At 40.6% G+C, this 27,948-nt stretch overlaps 2 protein-coding genes across 2 annotated transcripts in view; both read right to left on the bottom strand.

Annotated features, from left to right (window-relative positions):
• Positions 1–102: 102 nt before the first annotated feature.
• LOC133995016 (zinc finger protein 420-like) lies at positions 103–7,109 on the bottom strand. The gene is made up of 2 exons (XM_062434280.1): positions 6,951–7,109; positions 103–5,453 (listed from the first exon to the last, which is right to left on the bottom strand). Exon 2 carries the CDS (start codon positions 5,306–5,308, stop codon positions 2,174–2,176), a length of 3,135 nt encoding a protein of 1,044 aa, XP_062290264.1. The 5' UTR covers positions 5,309–5,453; positions 6,951–7,109; the 3' UTR covers positions 103–2,173.
• A 5,342-nt stretch (positions 7,110–12,451) lies between these two features.
• LOC133994967 (protein sidekick-1-like) overlaps positions 12,452–27,948 on the bottom strand; it is a 240,242-nt gene continuing 224,745 nt past the window's right edge. The window contains exons 35-46 of the mRNA XM_062434212.1: positions 26,466–26,522; positions 26,188–26,289; positions 24,178–24,293; positions 20,228–20,414; positions 19,988–20,125; positions 19,733–19,894; positions 19,072–19,197; positions 18,294–18,458; positions 17,298–17,435; positions 14,870–14,990; positions 14,510–14,639; positions 12,452–12,757 (exon numbers count right to left, since the gene is read on the bottom strand). Coding sequence (XP_062290196.1) covers positions 12,452–12,757; positions 14,510–14,639; positions 14,870–14,990; positions 17,298–17,435; positions 18,294–18,458; positions 19,072–19,197; positions 19,733–19,894; positions 19,988–20,125; positions 20,228–20,414; positions 24,178–24,293; positions 26,188–26,289; positions 26,466–26,522 — 1,748 coding nt within the window. The remainder of the gene's footprint in view (positions 12,758–14,509; positions 14,640–14,869; positions 14,991–17,297; positions 17,436–18,293; positions 18,459–19,071; positions 19,198–19,732; positions 19,895–19,987; positions 20,126–20,227; positions 20,415–24,177; positions 24,294–26,187; positions 26,290–26,465; positions 26,523–27,948) is intronic.

The following is a 27,948-nucleotide window of genomic DNA, read 5'->3' as shown; positions in this document are numbered from 1 at the left end:
TTTTTAAGTAAATGCAAAATATGATTTATGGGATTTCTTTGATAATAATCTGGTAAGCTGATGATCTCGAAAAAAACACAAAAAACACTTGAAGACACCATCTTTGACTCTTGGAAATTACAACAGGTGTTCTTTATTTCCTGACATTATATAGACAAACTGATAATGAAAATAATTGTAAGTTGCAGCCATACATTCATTTTGATGCATGTACACTGGTTTAAGTAACAGATTCAGTCTGTTCATATTGAGAGAAAACAGGAACAGTGAGGACACATGTATTGAGCATGTGTCTTACATTGTTTAAACCTCCTAACATGTAGTAAGAGTGAGTTAGTTTTATTTTTATGGCACTTTTCTAAACACAGTTACAAAAAGCTCAGTTACAGAGAAGCCAAAACAAAAAGATATCAAAAAGTGAAAAGAAACAAACACAATATCATACCAACACATATATAGTAGGGAGGACAACTAAATTAATGAAACATAATCTCTGACATGTTTTAGTGTCATTTGTGTTCATTTTAGTGATCATGATTGTATCAAGTCAGGCTTTAAACTGGGGTGAGGGGTGCGTGTCCCTGACCCGCCTACACAGGAAATGTCAAAGAGCCAATCACATGCCAGTAACAGGTGTGAGGATTTCACGGTAAGACAGGTGTTTACATGACAAAGTGCTGTGTGTGTGTGTGTGTGTGTGTGTGTGGTTGTGTGTGTGAAGGATGTGTCAGACACAGAGGTGAGGACTAAACCCTCATGCAAGGCTTTTGTATTAAGGGGTGACGTAGTGATTTCTTAAAATCTGAGTATAAAGCTTGTGGGTTGCTGATAACAAGCAACAGTCAACACTTAATATTCAACAGAAAAGTCATTTTGACACTTGTTAAGTGGTTTTGCATGTTTTTTTCCCCCCATTGACCATTAAGTAAACGAACAATAAAAAGCACTGAGCTTTAAATACACAAAGTTTACAGAGGATGTCTTAAAGCGTCTTTACACTTTGTGATTTTGAGCTGAGAATTGAGAGAAACATGGGCAAATCTTTATTTTGTCAATGTTCAGTCTGGGTCAAAATTCTGTCAGATTCAAAAACTTGAGGTTTAATTTCCACGATGCGGCTGCTGCTACGACTCATGTCTACAAACTAACCAATCAGAATATACTGACTTTTTAAATAATAATAATTTGTCCGTGGTGAAATGAAAAAAGAAGTACATGGGACTTTGCTGCACTTTCAAAACATGAGCAGTGGAGATGGATGACGTGCCTCTGAGTTCATATACTTTTTTTCTACTTACATCGCAGCGCTACGAGTCATCGCACATTCACTCACGGATATCATACAATCTGACCGACGCGATTGTTGTTGTCGCACAGTCTAAAAGGCATAATTCAAATATAAATAACAAAAATCAAAGCACAGGGCTGGAACCTATTATCGCCATAATATTGATTGACAGGTGCAATAACTACACAACTAAATCTAAGGTAATTTTTCTGATGCTGCAATTAGTTTTTTAGTATAATTATTTGTAAATAACAATAAGACAACCCCTATATTTTGAAGTATGTCTTGCTAAAAGACACACAAAACAGCAATTTACTATCTGTAAATCTCTCAGCTAAACGTTAACTCCTTACTCCTGTTATATTATCTATTAACACAGGCCTGCAATAAATATGATCTCTATGAAACTTAATGTACCCTGTGGAGTTTATTTGTAGCACAAGGGAGCAGTGATTTTAAGAGTGGGTTACAATTTTGTTAGTATTTTGGACTCACAAGAGCACACGGGCGACACATATACTGCACCAGTTTCACACTATTCCTTAAAACTGTGATGCACTCATAAAAACATGGGTGTCAATGAAAGTGGGGAAGAGGACGGCGCGCAAGCAAAGCTGAAGCAAGCAACATAAAATAAAATAAAAAATAAAATAAAGGCCACACTTTACTGTGATGTGGATTCTTTTCATTTTATGCTACACATAGTATTTATATTATCCTTTATAATACCTCTTTTCTTACCAAATAAAATAACCTTCCTCATTTCTGAAAAATAATGACCAGCTTGGTCAAATGAATCAAATTTAAACGACACCCGACTCAACAAACATGCAAAACCACTGATACCATCCAGTAACACAAAAAGCTTCACTGTTACCACAATATCTAACTGTGGTATTTGTTGATGTGTCTGTTTCTGTCTCCGGTCTGTGTGAATGTCTGTCCACAGTGCTGGCAGGAGTACGGCCTCTCCCCTGTGTGGATCCTCATGTGAACGTTCAGCTTGTCTTTGCTAATGAAGCGTTTGTTGCAGCAGGTGCACGAGTACGGTTTATCCCCCGTGTGATAGCGCTGGTGCATCTTCAGCTCCGTCATGCGACCGTAAGTCCTGCCGCACTCTGGACACTCGTAGCTGGGCCGCACCTCCATGTGCTGCCTGCTGTGCAGCCGCAGCCCGCTGGACGACCTGAAGCTCTTACTGCACTGCGAGCACTTGAAGGGCTTCTCTCCGGTGTGGATGTGGCTGTGTAGCTTGAGGCTGGCGGCCGAGGGGAAGCCGTTACCGCAGAGAGAGCAGAGGTGAGGCCTCTCCCCCGTGTGGATGCTCAGGTGCTTTTCCAGCTTGTTCTTGTTCAGGAAAGTCTTGCCGCAGATGGGGCAGCTCAGTGGCTGCTCGCCCTCGTGCATGCTCATGTGCTCCGTCAGCTCCATCAGCGTGGGGAAAGCGTGATCGCAGCGAGTGCAGGAGTACGGCCTCTCCTTCTTGAATTTCCTGTGTTTGAGGCAGTGTTGCTCCAGGTGTTCCTTCTCCTCAAAGGTTTCGATACAACAGGAGCACTGATATGGCCTTTCTTCAGTGTGAGTTCGCAGGTGGTACTTCAAAGCTGTTAACTGTAGAAAGACGCTGTCACAGTGTGGACATCTGGACTCCCGTCTGTCGTGGACCATAATGTGCCTCTTGTAGTGAGAAAGCTTGATGAAGCGCTTGCGGCACAATGAGCAGTAATACTGCTCGTCTTGATGCCCTTGCTCGTGCTTCTTCAGCGCATACTCCACCTTAAACTTCTTCCCACAGGTGCCGCACTGGTAAGACTTTTCATGAACCACCATGTGTGTCTCCAGCTCTTCTAGACTGCTAAAGGTTTGGTTACATTTGGGACATGTCCCATTGTTTTCCTTCACATGAATCTCCAGGTGTTTGTTAAGATCTTCAGGGAAGGCGTAGCTCTTCTGACACTTTGGGCAATCGTAACACTCGCCGTTCGTAGCTTTGCGATGGGTCACTATGTGCCGTTTCAAATGATACATTCGGCCAAATTCTTTGCCGCAGTCGTTGCAGACGAGGCACCGAGGGCTGGGCTGGACCTTCTTGTGTGATTTCAGATGATTCACAAACGCTGCCTTCTCTTTGAACTGTTTATCACAAGCGGGACACGATAGGCCTTCAGCTGCATGAGTCTTCTTGTGTGCTTTCAGCTCCGGCCAGCTACCTAAACTTTTCCCACATTTCGAACAGATGTACTGGCCCAAGCCGTGCTGGTTCCTCAGGTGTCGGGTCATGTGGTAGGACTGGCTGAAGGTCATCGTGCAGACTGGGCAGCTAAATGGTTTCTCCTTCGTGTGCGTCCTCATGTGTCTGGCGAGTTTGTTTGGGCCTCTGAAGCGCCTGTCCACACAGATGGGGCAGTAATGACCTTTAGTTTTGGTCTTGGAGGCAACTTTTTCTTTTTTGCTGTCGCCATCTTGAGATTTAGCTTCATCAGAGTCCTTATCTTCAAGCTTAACTTTAACTGCAGATTCTTTATCCTGAGCGTCGTCATTACCGGAGTCTGCATCAGCCTGCTCGTCCTCAGCATCATCCTCATCCTCCTCATCATCATCATCATCACAATCATCACAATCATCATCACAATCATCACTCTCATGGTTATCTTTATTACTTGACTCGGTCGTTTCTTGTTCTTTCTCGTCATCGCAGTGCTGGTAACCCTCTGTCTGGGTGGACCGGTCTTTGCTGTGTGAAATGATGTGACTTAAAAACGCACCGTTGTTCAGGAATTTCTCATGACAGTCGGGACACGAGAGAACTTTGGTGTGCGTCTTCTTGTGACTCTGCAGCTCTGCAAAGCTTCCTAAACTCGTCCCGCATGTTGAGCAGACGTGCTGGCCCGCACCGTGCTGGTTCCTCAGATGTCGGGTCATGTGATAGGACTGGCTGAAGGTCATCGTGCAGACAGGGCAGCTGAACGGTTTCTCCTTTGTGTGCGTCCTCATGTGTCTGGCGAGCTTGTTTGCATCTCTGAAGCGCTTGTCGACACAGATGGGGCAAAACGGACCTTTTTGTTTACTCTGAGGGAGGGAGAAGTCTTCATCTTCATCGTCGTCGCCATCATTGCTGGCTTTGTCAAAGCCCTCCTCCTCCTCTATCATATGTGACGATGATGAGGCGGCATTATCATCATCCCCTTTATCACAAGGTAGATTACTTTCATCGGCACTCTTAGAGTCCTCATTATTGCTGCATTGTAGCTTATCATTGCTGTAATAGTAGTTATCTTTGTTTCTAGATGATCTTCTTGGGGTTTTAGTCTCGCATGGTTTCATTTTCACCCTTTTCTCCCCGCGTCGAGGCCTTCCTCTTTTTGCCACTCTTCGAACCGGTGGGTCTAAATCATCTCCAATGTCCACACTGACTTCGTGAATGTCAAACAGCTCAGGATGATTTAAGGCAGATTCTACCTCTTTACCAATAACCAATGCTGTGGCCAAGGTCAGAGTTTCCTTCTCTAAAAAAAGCCTCTCTTTCAGTTGTGGGCAGTTTGTTTTTTCAATCAGCTGAGTGAGAATAAGTTTGTCTTGGACGTCTCTGTAGTTGCAGGGGCTCAAGAGCTCCTCTAATGCAGAGACAAACTGCTCTACAGTCTCTCCGGGCATCTGAGCCCTTTGATGGAATTTAAGGCGGTGCATCTGCGAGGTGTGATCAGAGGTGAAGTACAGCGTCAGTGCTGAGATGGCTGCTGCGTAAGTGGTTTCACCCTGCATCAGTGCTGTGAAGATACGCTGGCCCTCTTGGCCGAGGCAGTTTTGTAAGAGCACGCACTTGCTGGAGTCGGCCAGCTCGTTCTCACCGAGCGCTTCAATGTAGTGTTCAAAAGCTTTGAGCCACTTGTGCCAAAATATGGTTGGTTCACCTGGGACAGGTAAGAAAGGCGGAGGAGGGGACAGTATGATCAGGAGAGGCTCTGGTAGCAAGTCCTGTTCCGTCACCTCCTCGTCTACTTCTACAGTCACTTCACCCATCGTTCGTTTCTGGGTGTGTTTTTTTCCACTGAGGCAAGGGATGATTTTATTTCTCCTTCTTTGCGTCGCTGAATTAAGACATCATCATCTTCAGTCTGTGTTCAGGCTCCTGATGCTTCATCCCACTCAGGTCAGTCCTGGAAAACTGTAAGAGAGAAAAACAGAAGTTAGATTCAGGCTCGGACAAGACGTGTTACAGCACATGGAGTTATTCTGTGTTGCAATAAAATATACAAACCTTGTGCAACAGTTACAAAAACTGCTAAATTATGTGATGTGGCAATAGGTGAAATTTTAAAAAGTGTCTCTACACACCAGACACAGAGGAAACGGTCTGAAACAGAGGCCACACATGAACACTGACACACAGACAAAAATCTGAGGATAACTCACACAGCACAGCAGTGTCTCTTTCCTGGCTGCCAGCTGATGCAAATTACAATCATAAAAAAATGACTGCAGTGCAAACCGGGATACTAGGACTGACACTATTTTATTAAAGGGTTACATTAAAAAACAAAAAGGAGTGAACCACGCCTTTCCCACATTCATTCATTCGATTTGCTCTGTCCTTTTTCTTTTTTTAAACGACAAACATTTAACTAGATACTTGCTTAAATTTTAAATTTGCTGTTAGCTGATTTATATTGTTTGATGTACTGTTGAGTGCTTTGAAAGGCACCTTTAAATAAAATGCATTATTACTATGATTATTAATATTATTATTGTTATTATTATCATCATTATTAAATTAGATTTACTTCAACACTTTCATAAAGCTAGGGAACATGTAAGAAACAGATGGTAAAAACTGCGTCAGCAGAGATATCCTGATTTTTATCCATTTGATGGGTGATAATTCAAAATTTTTTGTTTTAGTTTATTTTAAAATTATAATTCAATCTTCCAATTACTCTCACAATTATTTTTTTTCACCTGTGTTGGTATGCTTTTTATAACCATCCTCCATAGACATGGTATACAGTATAGTCAGCACTTAGAGAGGCCCAAGGTCAAAGGTCTCTGAGCTTGATGGAAATAGCGCCAGCAAGTCAGGACAAAAATACTTAGAGGGGCCTCAGATCATTTCGTGTAAGGCCCCCCCTCTTATGTGACAGGAAACCGCTCTCATGACAGGAATCCTATATGAGGTAGAGGTTCCCTTTCTGGTGTGTTCTTCATTTCCACTAATGCATGCAGTCATATGACCTGAGCTTGTATTGAACGTGCATTAAAGAAAGATCCTTGTTTTGTCTCATGATTGGATACACCAGGATCATAACAGACAATTATTCTCACAATCTGTAAGATTTTAATAAATAATGGAAATTAACAACCACAATGTGCTTACGTCAGGATGGTGACATCCTTAAATTTTGCTTTAAAAATGTCTAAATTGGTCCTTAAAGTGTTCCTAATATTTCTGGTCACGTCCCTGTGTACTGAAATAAAAACACTGTGAAGCTAAATATCATTACAAATGCCCACAAACTGCACACAGTGTCATCTTTAATATGTGCTTAAAACAGCCTGACTGACAGTGACAGCACACACCCACACAAGACAGAAGGAGTAGTATCGAAATCAGTAGTCAGTGGTAAGTGAAGAGCAGGAGGAGCAGGAGGAGGAGACGAAAACTCACCAAACCAAACTGGGTCACAAGTCACGACGTGTGCAGCAGACTGGAGGCGGCGTGTGTGTCTGAAGCTACCGCAGCGCTACTGGTTCATTTACTGAGTCATGCCGTTTCGATATTATACTAAAGCAACTGGCTGAAAAGCACATCATGAAGTGAAAAACATATCCGCCATGCTGACACTCTTTCTTCCGGACATCACAACAGCTCCCCGGGGCAGAGTTGTCACCGCCCACAGCGCCCCCGGCGGCAGGGAGACTGAACTGAACAGTGGACAGTAACTCACTTACTCCACTAGTGTGCTCAAGTACAATTTTTGAGGTACTTCTACTCAGTGTTGGGAAGTAACTAGTAACATTATTTAACAGCGTTATCCCTAAATAATTTAACAACATAACAAATGTAACTGTAATCCGTTACAGTTACTGAGAAAAAAATGTGTAATTAATTTACAGTTACATATGAAATGTTGATGAAGTCAGACCTTTAAGACTTGGCTCAGGAGGAGAGTTTTTTTCCCCTTTAATATTTATCATTTTACTGAATACATATATAGCTGTTTTTAATTATTTGAAAAAAATAAGTTTTGTATTTTGTAAATAAATCATGACGTGGGCTTATTTGGAGCAGACATGGGCTTAAATGGTGTCACAGTACCAAATATACATGAACTAATGAATACATTTTCAAATGAGAGATAAATCTTGCTTTATAAGAAATTATCTCCCTTATACATCATGTCAGTATCCATGAAAAATACTCACATGATTTTGGTGCTTAATGGGAACACTTACCCTAACAGCTGGAAACATTTGCTAGAAAATTAGAAAAGTAATGAGATGTAATAAGTTTCATTACTTTGATTAAGTAATTTAAATAGTTACATTACTTATTATTATATTTGAAATAGGGTAACTAGTAATCTGTAACCTATTACATTTCCAAAGTAACCTTCCCAACCCTGCAGCTTACACACTGATGCAAAACTGCTGTTAATTCTGTTTTGGCACCACTTTGAAAGTGTTAAAATAATTAACTTTCTCATAATAACAACAATAAATCACATTGTTTCAGATGGATGAAATTCATTGTCTAACATGTCACACTTGTTTTGTTTTGCCATCATAACCAGGTCTTAATAATCAAATATGATATATATAATCTTATTAAAATGGATTTGATTACAATCATATTGATGAATTCTACTACAGTTCATGATTTCTTAAAATATTTGATTACCACTTGTGTGCCAGTTATCAGACTCAAGTCTGTTTACATGGATTTTGGAGTGAGCTGTTTTATTTATTTAAAGCCACTTGAGTATTCACACAATGACGGCAACAGTGCGTTCTTAATGAGACACTATTTATTTGTATGATCTCGCTTTGCATATTTTATAGGGTTGGTTCACCCAAATATACAAAACGCATCCTCATAGTACCACCACTGGTGTAAAGCCAGTTGTTGAGATTGTATACGTTTATTTCCTAAATTTTGTGATAACTGCCACACCAGTATAATGGAGATTAATGGAGTTTCGTTTGTGATAGACACATCATCAGCGTCAAAAAAGTAACAAAAATGCTCTCTCCAAAATCAACATCAGGATAATTCATTGAGCTAACAGCTTTTTATTAAAACTGCCCCCTGGCAAAGATAATCTCCCCATGAAAACTAATTACAACAATGTTTGTTGATTATCCTGAACCATAGGGATACTGTTACTGAAAAGAGATGCTGCTGCTGAATTCAATGTAAATGTTCACAGCCTGCATGTACACGGTCGGCCATAAAGTTGTAATCATTTTGTTTTCAGACACATTCCTCTTTTTATTTTCTATTTATACACATCATTAATCACCTTTGACCAGGTATAATGAGATTTATCAATACAATTTTGAGAATATATACACTTTATCTATCAAGAATACATCACATTGTCACAATCACTTCATGGAAAGAGGTAAAAAATATTTTATTCCAACTTTATTGGCGACCGTGTATATATACAGTACTGTGAAAGTGTTACGCCTTTTAAATGCTTAGATTCTTATCCATTATGCAATACCACCATGGAGGCGTCTGATTGGTCCCAAGTTTATTCAGCAGCATGACAATGACCCCAAGAAGAACACAGAGTCCTGCAGAGCCCGAACTCAACATCATGGAGTCAGTCTGGGATTACATGAAGAGACAGAAGAACTGAGGCAAGTTCTCTGAGATGCTTGAAACAACCTACCTACCAAGTACCTTGAAAAACTGAGTGCAGGTATACTGATTTTTTCTTCTGTTTACTGCACTTTGTATGAAGTTAACTTATAAATAAAAACTATTTGTGATGTTTTTTTGTGTTAGCAGCCTAACTTTTACTTTTAGTACCTACTATAACCTTTACATGTACTTAGTTTTGGTGAACAGATGCTTTCTTTTGATAACATCTGGCAATTTGCAAGTAGTATGCCATCAGTGTAATTAATGCACTTTGTCTCTGCTAAATGACCTCTTACATAATTTGAGAATCTGCTGGAATCAGTTAGGTCAAATGTAATACTTTGCTCTGGGAACTTTATCATAGAGCCCCTTCACACACTCAGCAAAACAGTGAAACACTGATAGATAATAATTGATAGACTACTGATATCTGGTCTCCTTTTATTACCTACTTACTATAAAATGCTTGCCCGCTGTTAAGGGCTCAATTCAGGGTTAATCTGACTTTGTTTACAACTGGTATTAACATGTGTCTCTCATGATCTAATCACTCGTGATCTCATGAGCTAAACACAAGTGTAAATGACCTCCAGGACGCATTGTGACCCCATGACTCAAACCACTCGTTGGTCTGGGACACATTTGACCTAATATCTTTTGTAGTGTTAACACTAATGTGTCCTGATGCATCCTCTACAAGGACGTAACAGGAAAATATGTCATATGCAGAATGTGGTGGTTATTTTGGTAAATGGTTGAAAGAATGGAGAGGAGCACAGATTCACATGGTTGGAGTAATAACAAAGTTGAAGTAGCTTGTACATGTGTATTAGTTCTTGAAACATTTTATTAGGTCTTATTTAGTGCTTGTCTGACTGACGTAATAACTGTGAGCGGGGCTGTTTGACCTTCTCGTGTAAGTGATGTAGGCAGCAATGAAATCTGGACAAAGTGGTCCGCTCGCAATGAGCTTTGGCTGTCCACTTTTGAGTGGATCATGTATGTTAATGCCAGGTATAAACAGGGCTTCTGAGTCACTTCCATAACATTAAAGGGGATCTATTGTTCTCATTTCCAGCTCTACATTTGTATTCTGGGACTCCACTAAAGTAGTTTTACATGATCCATAGTTCAAATAACTTCTTATTTATCTTCTATGGAATGCAGCCCCTCAGTCCAGCCCCTGTTTCTTAACAGGCAGTCTTAGTTCCGGTCTCTTTAAGACCCCAGCTGGAGCTCTCTGTTCAGCAGTTAGAAATAATGCAGGCAGGAACAGTAAAAGCAGAAAAAGCTACAGTGATGATGATGTTTGATGAAGAGCTGCAAATCAGCACACCTCCCACAGGTAAACAACCGATTTTACTTTGTAGTGCTGTGTAATGGAATATCACTCACAGTGAACTCGCACACTGTGCATGTAGCAGATGACAAAAGAAATCCATCACAAGCTGACATCAGTAGAAAAAAAAGAGTTGCAATCTGAGTGTTCAGAGATGTCTGAAGCCATTAAACCTGAAGTCATTATTTGACTTAGGCCATGTTTAACTTGAATATCCTACATTGTAACATTATATATATGACTGAAAAAAGGAAAAGCATGATATGTCCCCTTTAAGGCATATCTTTAATTCAGTTAATGTAATGTAGGGGTTAATGTACTGAGACATGTTCATTGTCCCAGTACAAAAACAGACCACACAGACATAGTTTAACAATAACCATTTATTCACACACTGTATGGGACTTAAAACAAGCGTGACAAGAGTGAGGGAGGCTGCTGGCTGGGCGGGAGGAGAATCTTTAAATTATACATGAACAAAAACTTGTACAAGAGGATTTCTGTTTGCACTTAAGAGAAGTACAAAGTACGTATATGTGTGTCAGCCCGGCTGCTGGAGTTGAGGCCTGGGTGAAGATTCTGGGGCCTTCAAACGGTTCAAACTTCAGTCACACTCACCTTGAATAAGACATGATTCTCTAAAATATCCTACAGTCTTGTTTTGAGCTCACTCATTCACTACAACGTTTCATGATTTGTGTTAAATCTAGATTGCTCATTTTCCCTCTAACCACTCGGTGTGGCTGTGAACTTGCTGCTCCAGTGCTGTTTAACTACAACATTACACACACATGGCCGAGCTACATATAACGGCACACAAGTAAAAAGGGTTTCCCTGTACAAAATCCAGCTTAAAAATACAAACATACATACGATGGCACCCTTTGCTTAGCTGTGAACAACAGAGACAGATGAACAGGCTTCTAAACTGAGCATAGAGCCATTCATACACGCATGCTTGTATGCACACGTGTCACACTCAAACACACGCTCAAACTTGTAAAAAATTAAACTTCAACAGAATGGGATGAAATGTGTGGGGTTTGGCTCAGTGCAAGCATTATGGCTTGGGAGGCTGCGGTAACAGGAGCGCTGACAACAGGCAGTAGACAGTAAAAAACATGATTTTCATATATTCGAACCCAAACCCCAAACATCACATATCACTCTCTAAAACCTCGCACACTCTCACTGAGAATGCCTTAAGTGCTGAAGAACCTCCACCCACACTCTCCGTCCTTTTTCAAGTTCAAAAACTGTGATTATTGATTGTTTTTTTTTCTTTTCCTCCGTGTGGTGGTCTTTTAAAGCTGACTGCTCCGTGTGTGTGTACATGAATCAGTCCGTCAACAAAAGCTGCTCACTTCTGTGCCGTCTTTTAATAATTCTCCTCTTTAAGCTTAAAGTTCCTCTCTCCCAGTAAGAGAGACAGAGATGGCCCTTCAGAGGGTGAATGTGTGTGTATTTGTGCACTTATGTGTGTAAATACAGAAAATAGAGAAGAAGAAGCGTTGTGCAGAAATTCCAGGTTCCACCAGTTCCTCGACATTTACTCTTCTAGCTCTCGTTGGAGAGTCTCTGGAATAGGAATAGGCATGAATATCTGGTAGTATACGCCGGTGTGGATGTGTGTGTTTGTGTGTGGAGACGAGAACAGTAACTGTGTGTAAGCACAGTGACACAGAGGCGTAAAAGAGTAGGAGAGCGACACACACACTCGTCGACACAGTGAGGATCTTTGTGAACGAGGGGAGAAGGCGAGTGAGAAGTGTAGGTTTAGTTCTTTGGGGCATGAAGGGCTGTATCATCATCAGTCCGTCCCATGTCTCCTCATCTCGTCCTCCCCTCTCCTCCGAAGCCGCTGGCATTGTCTCCTTTAGTCCAAACACACACTCGCTCCCCTCCTTCATTTTGTGTATGTGTGTGTATCATTTTGTGCAGATTTTGTTCTCTAGAGTCAAACGAATGAGGAGAACCCCGTCACAGGGGTGCGTGACCCTGGCGGGTTGGTGTTGGGATTGACATGCGTGTGTGCAGGCTGCCCTGTGGGCATGTACGCGCCGCCTGTGCTGTGCTGGGTGACCACGGTCTGGTAGTAGGGCTCCGTGTCCGCAGTGGCGCACTCCTCGTAGGCGAAAGGAGCAGCGATCCCTTTAAGGCCTTTGGGCTGCCGCTTCCAGGAGTTGTAGTAGGTGGGGTCGCTCATGTAGTGGTTCACAAAGGAATGCTTGGGCTGCTCGTCCTCGTAGTCGCTGTCTGTTAACTGGACACACAAACACACAGGAGTTAGATTCTGACAGTTAATTAGAAAGAAAAACACAGACACAAACCTGCAGGAAGGAATTTTACTGTTAACATGAAGCCAATCATCTGTCGTCAGTAAATATTTGTGGATAGTCATTTCATTTGTTGTTTTTATATTTATATTTTTTGTTATTTGTGCTTTCATTAGACAGCAGAAGACAGGAAATGATTGAATGGACTGAAGATGCTGAAATTACACGATAGACGACACTGTTGGCACATCTGACCCATTATCAACTGTGTCTGCAGGGACCCCTGTGGTCCTGCTATAATTACTGTTAGTCAAACTTCTATTATTATTATCGTTGTTGAGTTGATGTTATTATCGTTGTTATTGTGCTTCTCTCTCCTCTCTCTCTCCTTCTTTCTTTTTCAACCTAACCAGTCAAGGCAGATGGCCGCCCACCTAAAGTGCGGCTATGCTTGAGGTTTCTTCTCGTTAAAGGGGAGTTTTCACTTGCCGCTCATGGGGGAATGTTGGGTCTCCGTACAATAGAGACTGCTCTGTGTGAAAAGTAAACCTGAAATGAATTGAATCAGCAGCTTTTTGTTTCAGTTCAGCGTGTTCAATTCACGATGGAGGCAGAAAGGTTAGAGAGAGCTATTTAGTGTGATGTCTCTTTATTTTTCACCTATGCCTTTTCTGTTCATCTTCCACAAGAAAGACCCGACTCCCAACAACATCACTCAGTTAATAGTATTTGCAACTGCTGCTTGCAATTTCTATCCCCAATTCATATTTTGAGAAAATGCCAAGATTGTTTCATAGCGGCATGAAAATAACAGGCTGGTTTGACTTTCTTATTTGTGTGTGATCAATTTTGTATTCACATTTGTACAAAACAGTATAAAGATGGGGTTACGAGTTCACTGAGCAGAGGAGTGAAAAAATAAAAAGGAGTCCAAAAATCATGCATTAAATGAATATTTGTCTTTCTGTGAGGAAATTTGGATTGCTTGTTATCAGCTAGTGCATGTTTGAAATACTTTTGCCTTTATTTGATATAAGAGAGCAGGGGGCTGACAAGAAATGGAGAAAGAGAGATGGAGAACAGCATGCAACAAAGGTCCATGGCTGGACTCAAACCTGGTGGTACCTGGTCATTGTGTCAGTGATACCCAACTAGGGGGAACATACGCAATTTCCATAAGGTATTTGGAAAGCTTAACTAATTAACTGAACTAAAAAAAAAAAAAAAAAAAATACCACAAACAGGACTACAAACTGGTGAGATGCTGATCTTTAAAATAACCAGTAAGCTGAGTCAGTTGTAACACTTTAACACCACATGTTGTAAATAGGTGAGGGTGTGAAAAGCAGTTGGCAAACATAGTGAAATAGCTTAAAGTTTTGAAATAGTTAGCTAGAAGTAAATGAAACAGCTAAAAGAAACAAGTAGCTAAAGGTAAAAAAATTGTAGTTTTTCGAGATTTAAGTAATCATTTGAACTATTCTGTATATATGAAGGTTAGATATAAATGTAACAATATCCACTTTGATATAATTAATAATGTTAAATAACATACAGGTTATAACCCACTCCAAAGAACACAACGTAGTGCTGTTCAACGGGTCCTTAAGCTCATCTATTAGTGCTTTTTGTGCTGTACTATAGTAGTAAGATGTTTTTTTCTTGACCAGTGAAGTTTTTGAATTTGAGAGAGGCAGTGACGAAGTGAGAGCGAGAGATGAGCAGAGGCAGAGTAATACCTCTGACTCAGAGACCTCAGTGGGCTTCTCAGTGAGCGTGGTGCTCTCAGTGAGTATGGCTCCGTTATAGTTGTTACAAATGTCCTCGTCAGAGTAGTGAAGACCCCCTGGACTGGGTCTGGGAGGAGACCTGGACACACACACAAACAGTTAATCTGAGATGTTTTTAAAAAGTCAGGAATGTGTATTAGTCAGGTATTATTAGCACTGGGAAAGAAAGTGATTGTAGAGGCAGTGAGGAGTGACACCTGGTGCTGAGAAATGATAAGGTTGTTGTATACATGATGATACATGATACATTTGTGTGTGTGTGTGTGTGTGCATGTGTGTCTTTGTGTGTTCTTGTGTTTGACTGCACACCTGGTCCCGTTCTTTTTCAGGAAGGAGTTCTTGCTATTGAGCGTTCTGCTGTTGAGCTCCAGAGCGGTGAAACCTCCGTTGTCCAGAGTCACAGACTCTTCCGCTGTGGACACGTGCTTCCCTGGAGGAGGAAAAAGAAAGAATAGGAGTCAGATGGGATTAGTTCAGATAAATTCAAAACAACAACAAAAGTTCAGTCACTCCTCTGAGAGTTTTTTTCTGCAATTGATCCACTTGCTGTGCTCTGAACTTAAGTGAGTTTCATTAATTTTGTATTCAGTGACCTCTCTTGAGAGTAAGAAGTAAATAAAACTAGGGATCATAAAATTGAACTCAGGCACACATAATATCTTCATAATTTGTCCACCAATAACCATAAAAAATTAGCAATAAAGGAAACAATGTCATGTTTCAAATTGGGATTATTATGATTTCTGTCTGGAACAAACCAAGGTGCTCTAAATAATTGAAAGTCAGCAGAACAAATATAACATTTCCTGTTGCCCACTAACACCTGTTCATTCTTCTCTTTGTTTATGCTTGTATGGCCGCCCTTAATGCATTCGATCTCTCCCCTGCGACAGCACCTCCCTCACTCTGTTTGACTGCTCCACTGCCCAGAGGTTGTGTCATGGTTTCCATGGCAACTCAGATTAACAGCTGCCCTGATGTAACCTGTGCTAGTCAGGGCAAACTTTGTATTACAGATGTTGGCGTGTATGAACGAGGACAAACACACACAAAATTCAATTTCAACATTAAAGGAGAGTTTCACAAATTTTCTACAGTCAGCAGTCAGGTGTACATATGAACACTGAAACAGATTTTTCTTGCTGTAATCATTCCTGCTGTCCATACTAAATATTAAAAGATCCCCAATTGTCATATCAAGTGGATATCTGCCACATTTACAGTCTTTTTAGCATCAAATTCAGTCTTGGTGTTTCCCTGTTGAGCTGCGATGGAAGTTTAGTAACAAAAGGAGGAACTATGGCTCTAAAAAGACAGATATCTACTTGTCTAGATATCTACTTTGAATTTGACTCATTTAGTAGACTGAGCTTCATATTAGCTTCAGACTTTAGATTTTGGCTCGCATCACATCCATCGTAAGTGCATTATGAATGATCAGTATGAATCATGACCCGTCCTTTAACCTTAAAATCAAAGTCTTAACCCTCAAACAGTCCTTTGAAGGTCAGTCGCAAAGTGAGGGTCGGCAAAAATGTTCTCACTTCCTGAGTATAAAACTTAAATTGGTCCTCAGAAAAACAGAAACCCACATCCACAAATACACACAGTGACAGTAAAAGCACTGCTGCGCCCACAACTGAGAACATTAGAGTGAGCCTAACAGGAGAAGAAACTTAGATGAAAACAGGAAGAAAACATGAAAGACTAAAAGCTTCAGAAGAGCAACTGGGCAACACATCACACAAACTAACAATGTTTTGTCATAATGTGGAGAGAGTTTGTCCTTCAACCCGCGCTGGTGAGCATCCTTCCCACTGACATATCCTTGAGTCTTGACTCTGATCCCTCCCGCTGCAGGCTGCTGAGCTTTGTGACTGACCCTGCGGAGGTGGTGCAAGCTCAAACATAAGAGAGCGACGCAGATCAGAGTACGAAACACTAAGAAGTGAGCCTGCTTTTTCTTTTTCCTGTGCGATCTCTAAACGGAGGCGAGAACCTAATTCAAACAAAGCTTTACTTAAATAAGAATAGTTTAATCTAACCATAAGTTATTATGAAGCTTCATCTAGATGATAAATAGTTATATTAAGTGTTGAAAATGTAATTTATGCAGACTTGTCTGAAAATAATCATGTTATAATGCAGCGTTAATAACTTTAAGCTCTAGCAGTCACTCTCTTTCTACTTAGATGGCATTGTACATGTAGTATTTTAGCTATACATAAATTATAATTTTAAGTTGTTCAATTAGCTAGCACTAGTTAAATTAATAATTGTTTATGAGCATTATAATTACAAGCTTTACAATTAACCTGTATTTAATTCTAAAGATTATTTTCAGCATCAACCTAAAACCATATTTAAAATCCCATGAAAATTACAGTTCGAGATAATTTCTTACTGAGACGCTTCAGGGCATCGTTCACCCTGAATTATCCTGGCAAAGGAACAGAGTTGACCTTGTACACACCTAACAAGTGCCAGTGGAGCTGCTTGAGGCAGTGTTGCTACAGTACGAGTGCATGTCTAAACTTTTCACAATCATAAAGGTTGGAATAAATCACAATAAATCAGTCGAAGGTACATGTAGTGCAAAAAACCTCCCAAATACAACCCAACAAACCATTGCCCTAATTGTGTGGCAATCTCCAGGTCACCACACAACTGAATAAATCTTCCCACTAGGTTCCCATACCAAGCATTACATTAACATTTGAATATCAGAGCCACAGACCTGTGCCGCAGGCCTTGTACTTGGTGCTGTGCCCATGCAGCAGCAGCGTGAAGACCAGGACCAGAATGAGGATGAGTCCCACCAGAGCCATGACCAGCAGGAACCACCACTCCTCATAGAACGGACGCTCCGACAGTGCTGCAGACAGAGAGAGGAGCGAACAGGAGAGACGGAGGAAGGGACACACATCAGGGAGATATTATCAACATACAACCACTATGCCTGCAACTAACAATTAATTTCATTATTGATTAAGCTTTTTTGTCTATAAAATGTCAGAATATACAGAAATGCCCCTTATATTTCTCCTTGGAGCCCACAATGATGTCTTCAGATCTCCTGTTTTGTCTGATCAGCAGATTTTCAGTATCATGTATGTCACAGGAAATCCTCAATTCTGGGAAGCTGCAACCAGCAAATGTTTGGCGTTTTTCCTTAATAAATGACTAAAATGATTATTTAAATTCCACCATGATCATACAGTTTTGTCTCACAATTTGTAAATGATAGTTTCTGAGGACTGGCTCTCACTGAGACACAGTTGTGCTTACTGTCAATAAAGTCACCCCGCTGATTTTTCCAATAGACTGAAACTAATGCTTTATATAATTTGAAGTGTCTCTTTCCTCAGGTCAGTTTATTGGGTAAGAGAGAGGAAGCTGAATAAATGCCTGGATTAGATTTTTCATAAATTATTAGATTTATTGGTGTATTTGGTGATATTCTGTGGGTGGAAAACAACAATACAGATATGCTTTCCATATCGCCTTATTTTTGCACACTGACATTTGTAGCTGCGTGATTGTTCCTCTAGATGGCAGCACACACAAACGCACATGACGGTGATTACAGTTGCTTCCTACTTCTGATCCAACTAACAAAGAAATCCAGTCAAACCATGATCAGATGGGTCCTGACTGTCACCACTGTGTGTGTGTGTGTGTGTGTGTAGGTGTGTGTGTGTGTGTGTGTATGTATGTGCGTGTGTGTGTTTACCAGCTAAAGCCGCAGAGGGTGTACTCGGGTGTCCGTAACCATAGCGATTAACGGCAATGACTCTGAACTCGTAGCTGATCCCTGACCTCAGACGCTCCAGAGGCACTGAAACAGATCTGCTGGTGGGAGGGAGGAGTCTGATGAAGGAATCCCACACTCCTTCATCTGTAGGAGAGAAGGAGAGAAGAGAGAGAGAGAGAGAGAGAGAGAGAGAGAGAGAGAGAGAGAGAGAGAGAGAGAGAGAGAGAGAGAGAGAGAGAGAGAGAGAGAGAGAGAGAAGAAAGAGACAGAGAGAGAGAGAGAGAGAGAGAGAGAGGTAGAGAGAGTTGAGTCACATTTTGATAGATGGACAGACAAAGACAAGAAAGAACATCTTCCATTTGAGAATTATCCCCTTTCATAATTCTTATTAAAGAAAATCATAAACTGTCCAATTACATTCAAGATGATAATGATGATGATAATGCGGAGTTATTATTAATAAAACGGATATTACTATTTCTATCAGTCGGCAAATTCTTTACTTTTACCCTGCAGTGTTCAGCTTGCCATAGAAGTTCACTTACTGTCTTTTCACGTCCAATAATCTTTATAAGAAAATTGGAGTTGACTTGATTTGCACAGCAGGACTTAATGAAGCTGGAGAAAGCTGCACTCAGTACAGTTTAGTGCCGGCCAGTACTTAACCTCTTGATTAATGGAAAGAATTACTGCACATATTGAAGAGGTGCATGTCAAGTGAGATGTGGCTAACCTGTGTGTGTCCGCTGGAGCTTACCTGACGGACGAGCTTCAATAACATATCCAGTCACTGGTGCTGCACCAATATCTCCGTCTGTCCAGTGGATGGTGAGGGCAGAGGACGTCTTGGTGATGGACATCTCCAAAGGTGACCCAGGGGTGCCTGTAGTGACACACCCATACTTATCACTTAGGAAGGATACTGTATTTACTCATATTAGGTACTTGCCTTAACTATAACTATTAAGTAAGCTAGTTATTAGTTATTAGCAACAATAAGACAAATATAATATTTTAAAATATTCTGTCAGCGCATAAATACAATTAAAAGAGGAAAATCTTCCAACAACACTTCTTAGTCTGTGCCTGTAAATCATTAACTATGATCATGTGAGTTGAATGAACACATTTAACATTGATGACATGAGTCTGAGGGCATTTAAGAGCAGTTTTTTTTTTTATTGCATATGACCTGAACATACCTACTGTACATGCCTAACCCCAATTTTAACCTGAAACTAATGCTAGTTTACCTTGTGAGCACCAATTTGTCCCTATTTAGGAGCTGACAGAAACACACACACACACACACACACACACACACACACACACACACACACACACACACACACACACACACACACACACACACACACACACACACACACACACACACACAGAGGTACGGCCCTGCTTACCTTGCACAGGCTGAGCAGTGACATTTGCTTGTATGGGTAGTCCGTAGCTGACTGTGAGAGCCTGAACGCTGAACAAGTAGGTCGCTCCTTTGATCAGGTCTCGAACCTTCAGCCATCGCTGCCAGCTGCCCTTCACATCCACTGTGACCATTTTACTCACTCCTGCTCCCACAAAGACAACCCAAACAAATCAGGTCAGCGTGAGTCTTAACAAGTATTTCTCTGTTTATGTGTAAACAGGATGTGCATGCATACCTTGTACAGGAGCAGTGGGCTGGTAGATGACCCTGTAGCCCTCCAGCTGTCCATTCGGTGTCAGCGGAATTCCCCAGGACACGTTGATACTTCCTCCCGTCACCTCTGAGAAGGACAGGAAGCTCGGCTGGCACGGAGCTGCAGACACATGGAGGATAACAGAAGCGATAAAAATAAGAGGAAATAAAAAAATATATAATATAAAGCTTGCTTGGAACTGAACTGTCAACAACTCCCTACCAGACTGCAGGGTCCGGGCGCCGCGGGGATCACTAGCTGGGCCGTCTCCAGCCGTGTTGAAGGCAGTCAGGGTGACCAGGTAAGGAGTGTAGCTGGTCAGATTGGTAAGGTGCACACGGGTGTCTGGGACAAAAATCACCGTCACCTTCTCACTCTGGTTCTGTTTGTCCCTCTCCCAGTAGTGGATCTGCAACATGAGAAACACTGTCAACAACACTGACCTTGCTTTTCATCAGTCTGCTAACATCTTCCGCTGCTCCTGTCTTCTTCTTTTCCTCAGTTCATCTCTGCCAACTGCTGTATATGTATTATTTACTTTCTGTCTGTTTCATTCATTGATCCATATAAAAACCAAGACCTTGTGCTCAGTTTTACTATGAGGAGAAAAGTGGTTGTGAAGAGACTTGTTTTGTTGTTGACAGGATAATAGACATGTAGACTACTTTAGATGACCTGATAGCAGCTGAAAACAGTATATTTATAATACATTTGATCCTGTTATCAGGGACATGAAATAGCATTTAGAAGCATAATGTTGCATTGTTCTATCAGAGCTATTGTAGTTACCAATCAACTGAGATGATAGCATTCACACCAACATCCAAGTCTTAATAACTAAACTTGGATACTTTGCTTTTCCTGATAAATCCAACTTGATGCTGAGCAACAAAAACAGTCTGTCTTTCAAGATGATCACACCTACATTTAATGGATATGGTGCTATTGACACTGCACAGTATTTTTAACTCTCACATGACCAATTTTGCAATCATACAACATGAGTTTTGCTCATTTGGACCAATGAAATCAAAAAGTCAAGCCGTAACTCCTTTTCTTAGAAACCTCGTGCAGCCCCTACACATCACTTCTAGCCCAATTCTTTGCAGATTGCACATGCTCAAGGGGTAATGAACCAATAATCATTGACGTGACCATTAACTTTGATGACATCGGCCAGTAATGAAGACACACGGGCTACTTTGGTCGATCCCTGTAAGCTGAAATAGAACAAAGGTCACCTGATTATTGTCACCCTTATGAAGAGATCAATATTAATATTAAGACTTGGTAGCTTATAGCGTGTCAATTTCACAACTTAATGATGCATACATTTGATCCTTCAATCTAAATCTTGGCCCCTTAGACAGATCAATGTATCACTCTTGTTTAAGTCTAACGGAGCTGATGTGAAGAATGAGTTACTTCATCGACTCTGAAAAAAACAAGACTTTCTGAAAATGCCTAAATTTGTGATTTCTATATTGTAATCTACGTCATACACTTTGAATGAAACAGACTGTATATAATGACTGAAAAAGATGAGCCATATACTTTATATTTTATTCCAGTAAACAGCCTAATGCATATAGTAACAAAATCAGTTTATTGCATTACAACAGCTTGCCTCCTACCTATAATGGTACTGGACAGGTACACATGCACTGTAAGAGTCTTTAAACTCACAGCTGCTTCCATTAACTCTGTACATTTAGAAATTACTACATATTTTTCATCTGGATGTAGAGGAAATAAACTAATCTGTTAATGTCTTAAACACCTGAGAGCCCAGCAAAAAGGCTCTGTTTGACATGAAATTGGCTTGACTTTCCTCAGGCGCACAGTTATATCTGATGCACACTAACCACAAGGTTACTGAGGTGGTTGAGCCTCATGCATTAGAAATGAATCAAAAAAAGTAGTTTGTATACAGAAGGGCCTTCAGAGTGAGAAAATACTCCAAAGGCCCATTGATGACAGCTGTTACACTACTTTTTTCACATTGGTAAGGGGAAGTGCACAGTTACTGGAAAAATAAATACACACAAATACAAATACATTCAGCTTAGATCATGAAACTGTGGCCTTTATAAGCACAGACAGACTGGACATTTTATCTAAAAGTTAGTTTTGACAGCATGCCGTTTGATCTGTGGACCATCACGATGGATACAAAGTGAGAAACTGACAGGTATTGATAAATGATTGATATGATTTCTTTGACCTCTATGTACTGGCCGACAATATCAACATGCAGAAGTAAAATGTGGCAAATTGGTATTCATGCTATTACTATACGATATCTTCAATTAAATATAATCATACATATGAGTTCAGAGTGCTCCAAAAGAGGGATTTTAATGATACCTAACATCTGATATTCAGCAGAGATGCTTTAAGGGAAAATGGTTCAATTATTCTGACCTGTGGAAGAAACTGATCGCAAAGGTGATATTATGTTAATGTGTTTTTGGTCATTCTCGAAAATAACACTCAATATTATATTTTTTGTTCGAATAAGTTCTGTTTCTTTCTGTTACACAAAGGGTCTATGTGCAGTTTAGGATATAAAGTAATAACTACAGCCAAGAGCTAGTTTGGTAAAGGGCTCCATTTTGTTATTCCTAACACACTACAAACCATTATAAGCTATATTTACTACTTCTAAACTTGGAGGCAGCCGCTCATGAGTAGCACTTGAGGGCAGCATTATACCATCTCTGTCCTTTCACAAAGCTCTTACAGTAATGAGATACAGAAAAACTCATCCATATGCTCAATTTAAAATAGAAGTGTATTACTTTCTGCATACAAGGTTTAAATATTTTATTTGAAAAAATAGCTAATATCTTTTGTGATACTTTGTTCTGATGGCTACAGAAAAAGTCCTGGCCATTTTGTAATCCACTCTGCAGGTTTTTTTAGAGGATCTACTTTTTGGAGTGTGATACTGTTTCGGATTATTCCACCAAAACAATTTAAAGTTAACATGATTGAATGTGACTGTGATATGATTTGATAGGATCAAGAACCTTAAATGGATTTTCTGAAGATCTCTTTTGTTAAAAAGTTGATTTAGGATCTTAAGCCTTGATGAAAAACAGTGTCTGGATGTTTGTTTTGCACAGGGGGAGGAACATTTCATCACATACTGTACAGGCTTTTGTTATTTCTGTAGCACTTCTACTAGAAATGACTGGCTCCATTTTGGTAGAAATAGCAAGATGGATGATGCTAGTGTCTTTAAGTTGATAATTGTAAGACAAAAAACATTAGTTACAGTTGATAGTATAAGGCAAGTTACATCAAAATGAGCTAATTTGTACATAAGGATCTTTGTTGCTGCCTCGATTAACATTTTAAGACCTTTTACATGTTGACAGATTTCAAGACTAGCATGATATGGAATTTCCTGTTACCCCTTAACTGTCATGTTTAATGTGTTTAACGAGCCCACTAAAGCATTTCATTTAAACTGTTGAAAAAAAACCCACTCGCAATGAAGTTTACCTTCAGTCGAACCTGCTGTCTGTGCTGCCCATCTAACAGAGTAGGAGTGTTAACCAGAGTCAGAACCTATAAATTCATTAAACATTCTTTCTTTGCTCTATTTCTCTCGTCTTAATCTCCTTAACCCCCCTTTGCCTCACATTCCCCTCCCCGTGTCCACCCGTCTCTGGTAGTTTAAACGTATTCCCTCGATCCTCTCCTCTAATCAGGATTCTACAGGGATCACTTGCCCGTCTCATTCCTTCACTCTGCAAATATTACATTCCCTTCTTTCTTCTCCATTCCCTCTTCTACTCCTGCAGAAATCAATGTGTCTAAAGCAGGACAGATAACCTTGTGTTTGAAGTACTAAGAGTGAGGGGGTGGGACAGGGGAGTTCAGGGTGAGAGACAGGCAGAGAAGTGATGTTGAAACCATTAAAGGATATTCAGATTCTTCCCTTAACTTAATTCTCTCTTTTTCCCCTTGCTATAGGACACTTGAAGGTGCAGCAGAGCAAAACCCCTCCAAGAACAAGAGTAGGGACATTTTAAATACAGACAGAAGCAGCGCTGCATGCTTTTCTATGACACGGACACTCATAGGCGTCTGTGAGTCTATTTTGTCTTGTATGCACCTGCAAGGAGGAAATCTTTGTGCGTTTGTGTGTTTCTGTGCATCACCTTGTATCCTTGGATGAGTCCATTCTGGGTCTCCAGGGGAGGTGTGTCCCAGGTCACTTCCAGGATGGAGGGAGACACAGCTGACACTCGGATCGACTGGGGGGCCACCGACGGAGCTGCAGAGGGTGAGGTGTTATGTTAGATGTTTACTATGTCTGTGTGTGTGTGTGTGTGTGTGTGTGTGTGTGTGTGTGTGTGTGAGTGTGTGTTTGTAGCTGGGTGTTAAGAGTGTGAAGAAGGGAAGATATGTTCTACTCGTCCAATTAGAATGGGCCTCAGGCAGTACCTTGTTACTCCACTGTACCGCACGTATGCATGAGCACTTTGCAGTATGCACCTAAGGCTAGAGAAAAGGCCATATCACCCCATGTCATCATTCCCCCTCCAACCCTCTCTGCCTCCCTTCCAACTCACCCCTGCTTATCCTCACCTCTCACTCCTCTTTATGTGACATGTATGGCCTACTAAACACTACACACACACACACACACACACACACACACACACACACACACACACACACACACACACACACACACACACACACACACACACACACACACACACACACACACACTCAACACAAGTTGATTAAGAATGCAGCGCTGGTCTGATAGAAGGAGTGTGAGATTGTGAGAGAAATTGCAAAAATGTGTGGGTGTTACTACCATAATGTGCATGTGTGTTCACCTGCACTCTTGTTTGTGTGTGTTTGTGGCTCCTAGCTGTCTCGCAGTACTGTGTGTGTGTGTGTGTGTAAGAGAGATATATTTGCACTCCTCTCTGTCTAATGGATCCATGGTTTGACTCTTGGGTGAAAGTTAAACAGAGGTTGAGCCATCACTACAAAAAAGATGACCTTGCAAAGCTCTCAACGATATTCAGAAGTGCGTGCGCACACACACACACACACACACACACACACACACACACACACACACACACACACACACACACACACACACAAAGGTTTACTTAAGTCACTAAATATCAGCGTTTTAGCAATCATCCCCAATTAATGGTCTTATGTCTGGTGTGCATCCTGCAAAGGGACTTAAGTCAAACACACACACATGCGTGCACACAGGCGCACACACACGCACGCGCACACACACACACACACACACACACACACACACACACACACACACACACACACACACACACACACACACACACACACACATACAACACACACACACACACACACACACACACACACACACACACACACACACACACACACACACACATACAACACAAAACACCACAGGGCTTCTCAATTGCAATGTCACTCAAGGGGCAATGAGAGCAGGACAGGAGGTGTGGGCAGGACAAAGTAAGAAGAGAAGAGAATGAAAGAGCAAGAAGAGCACAAGACAGACCAAGAATGACATTGAAAACAGATTTTTTTTAGTGGGGACAAAACAATTCCAACTAAAGGACACTTACTAGCTTTTTCTGGAACCTTCAACTGCATCACACAGTCTTCATCAGTGATATGAAACATGATGACTGAAATCATTACTGCTACTGAGCTACTGAATGTGTCATACAGTTGAAAGCTCTGGAAAAAGCAACTAAATGGACTTCGAGCTGGGATTCTTTTTTTTTGTCAAACTACTATATCCAAGGTCAAGAATGAGATTTCACGCTTAAAAATGATATATTGTAAAGGAACTGCAAATTAAAAGACAGAGGTAGTATAAATCAAGAGAAGGAGGGGGAGTGTGTGAGGATCTTTATACCCCAAGGTAACTGATGTAATAAGAGCAAGATCTAAAGATTCAGCTTCAAACTAAACGTTCCTTTATGTGCCCAAAACTCAACCTCCTAACAAAGCCCTAAATGTGTGACACAGGGGAGAGAGGAAGCTTTTAAAACCACATTCAATACTGAAACATCCTTTCTGGCAGCATATCCTACAAGTGTAAACTTACATAAACAAGAAGTGTAGATCACACATTGATATTGTGATCAACCCAACAGTGTCCTTCTGTTTCCACCTACCTGCTTCTCCAACAGACACCTCAACAGGGGCGGAGGGGGGGCTCTCTCCGACGATATTGTAGCTCGTCATAACAATCTGGTAGCGTTTGAACTTCTTCAGTTCTACAAAGAAATAAAAATACTTTAATAATATTCATACAACATGCATGCAAAAAACATAGATTGGTTGTCATTGTTACCTATTTTAGAAGCTGCTTGCTTATCAAATGAACTAAAACTAAATCTAAAACATAAAGACCCTAAAGAAGTACTTCCCAGTTCCATCTTTAAGCACTTACGTGTCAACTCAAATTCTGTTAGCGAGGCACTGCTGACTGTCTTGAAGGTGCTCTTGGCTGGGGAAGAGGGAAAAAAAGTTGGATGGAGAGGAAATCAATAAATGTTCCAAGTTCAACAATAAACAGTCCAATTATAATGCCATTCAATAAAAATGACTGTGTTTAACAGGAAAATGTTTCAAAGACTGTTATGTTTCAATAGCCTTGTCAGTCAATATGTTGCACGGACACAGCTTTTCCATCTGCCAATGTGAAGGAGCAGATATTCAGTCTCCTCTAAAGCACTTCAAGCTGTTCAGTGCATAATAATATTTTGTTGTTGCAGAGTATCAGAGCAATATGGTTGCTCTCATAAGAAAACAGCAGCTCATCTCTGGTCTCTCTCTAAAAGCATTTTTTTCTCCTTTTTAAAATCTGGGTTTTGTCCTCTAACATTTCAAAATTAAAAACGCTGAACATTTGGCTAAGTGGTAAACACCAGCCAAGTCTTTTTTTTTTTTTATAACACTAATGGATGAAACATTTTACAAACATTTTGATTTCTCTCTTTTTGCTTATTTCACCTATTATGTGCACTGTCATTGACATATTATTTAATTCTTTATTCATTATTTAAATAAGGGATTTCACAGCAGTAGATAGAAAAACTGCAGCTAACCTTGATAAACGGGCATTATTTATGATTTAATGAAATCGCTGTTTCATATTTGTGCAATCGTCAAAAACAGAAAGGGAGCGCATTCTCTGCCATGTTTGGCTCAACTCACATATATCAAACAATGTTTGGACTGTACTTTGTTGAGAATAGTAACACAAAGACATACTACAACAACCAATTAACAGTACGCTGAACCCCTCCCCAAAACAGGGATTATAACTTAGCAACCGTAACTAAGCACGGCAGGTCTGTCAAGCTTTGTATTTCTCCTCATGCTGAAGTGGTCTTTGTAGCGTGGTGCATTTTTTTTAGCCCTTTCAAAACCATAAACACAAAAGTAAAGGTGTAAGGAACAGATTAAACAGTGTGTTTATCTACTCTAATGCAAGCGGTAATGTCAGCAACAACCTGCAGTAGTAACGGAGCATACCTTCCGATGGCCAAGGAGTTTATCATAAGTTAGTTAATTTGTGTGGTTTCAGTTTATGCTGAACGCTGTGTGGAAGTTGGTCTTGGATGCTATGAGTGTTTAGAGCAATGTTAACAGGTCTGTCTTGGATTTAAGGAAGATAATACTCCAGGAACACAAGCTAACATTACCTAATATCTTGTCTCTTGTAATGTTACAACTTAACACATACTGTGTGAAAATATAAACTGGTAGCCTATGTAAGCTAAACAGGGTTGTTATAACGGTCTGATCTTTACTTATCATCCGATACGATACAATATACTTTTATTGTCCCCTTAGGGAAATTTGTCTTGGACTCATGTGCTGCACACACAAAAATGCCCCCACAGTTACATAGACACACCACAAACACA

This window comes from Scomber scombrus, chromosome 2, assembly GCF_963691925.1.
Source record: "Scomber scombrus chromosome 2, fScoSco1.1, whole genome shotgun sequence".
Lineage (NCBI taxonomy): Eukaryota > Metazoa > Chordata > Actinopteri > Scombriformes > Scombridae > Scomber > Scomber scombrus.
Note: the sequence above shows the minus strand (reverse complement) of the source record. Positions and strands in the feature narration are given on the sequence as shown.

Coding starts and splice junctions, on each gene's coding strand:
- LOC133995016 (XM_062434280.1), bottom strand. CDS start 5,308: ATGGGTGAAGTGACTGTAGAAGTAGACGAGGAGGTGACGGAACAGGAC.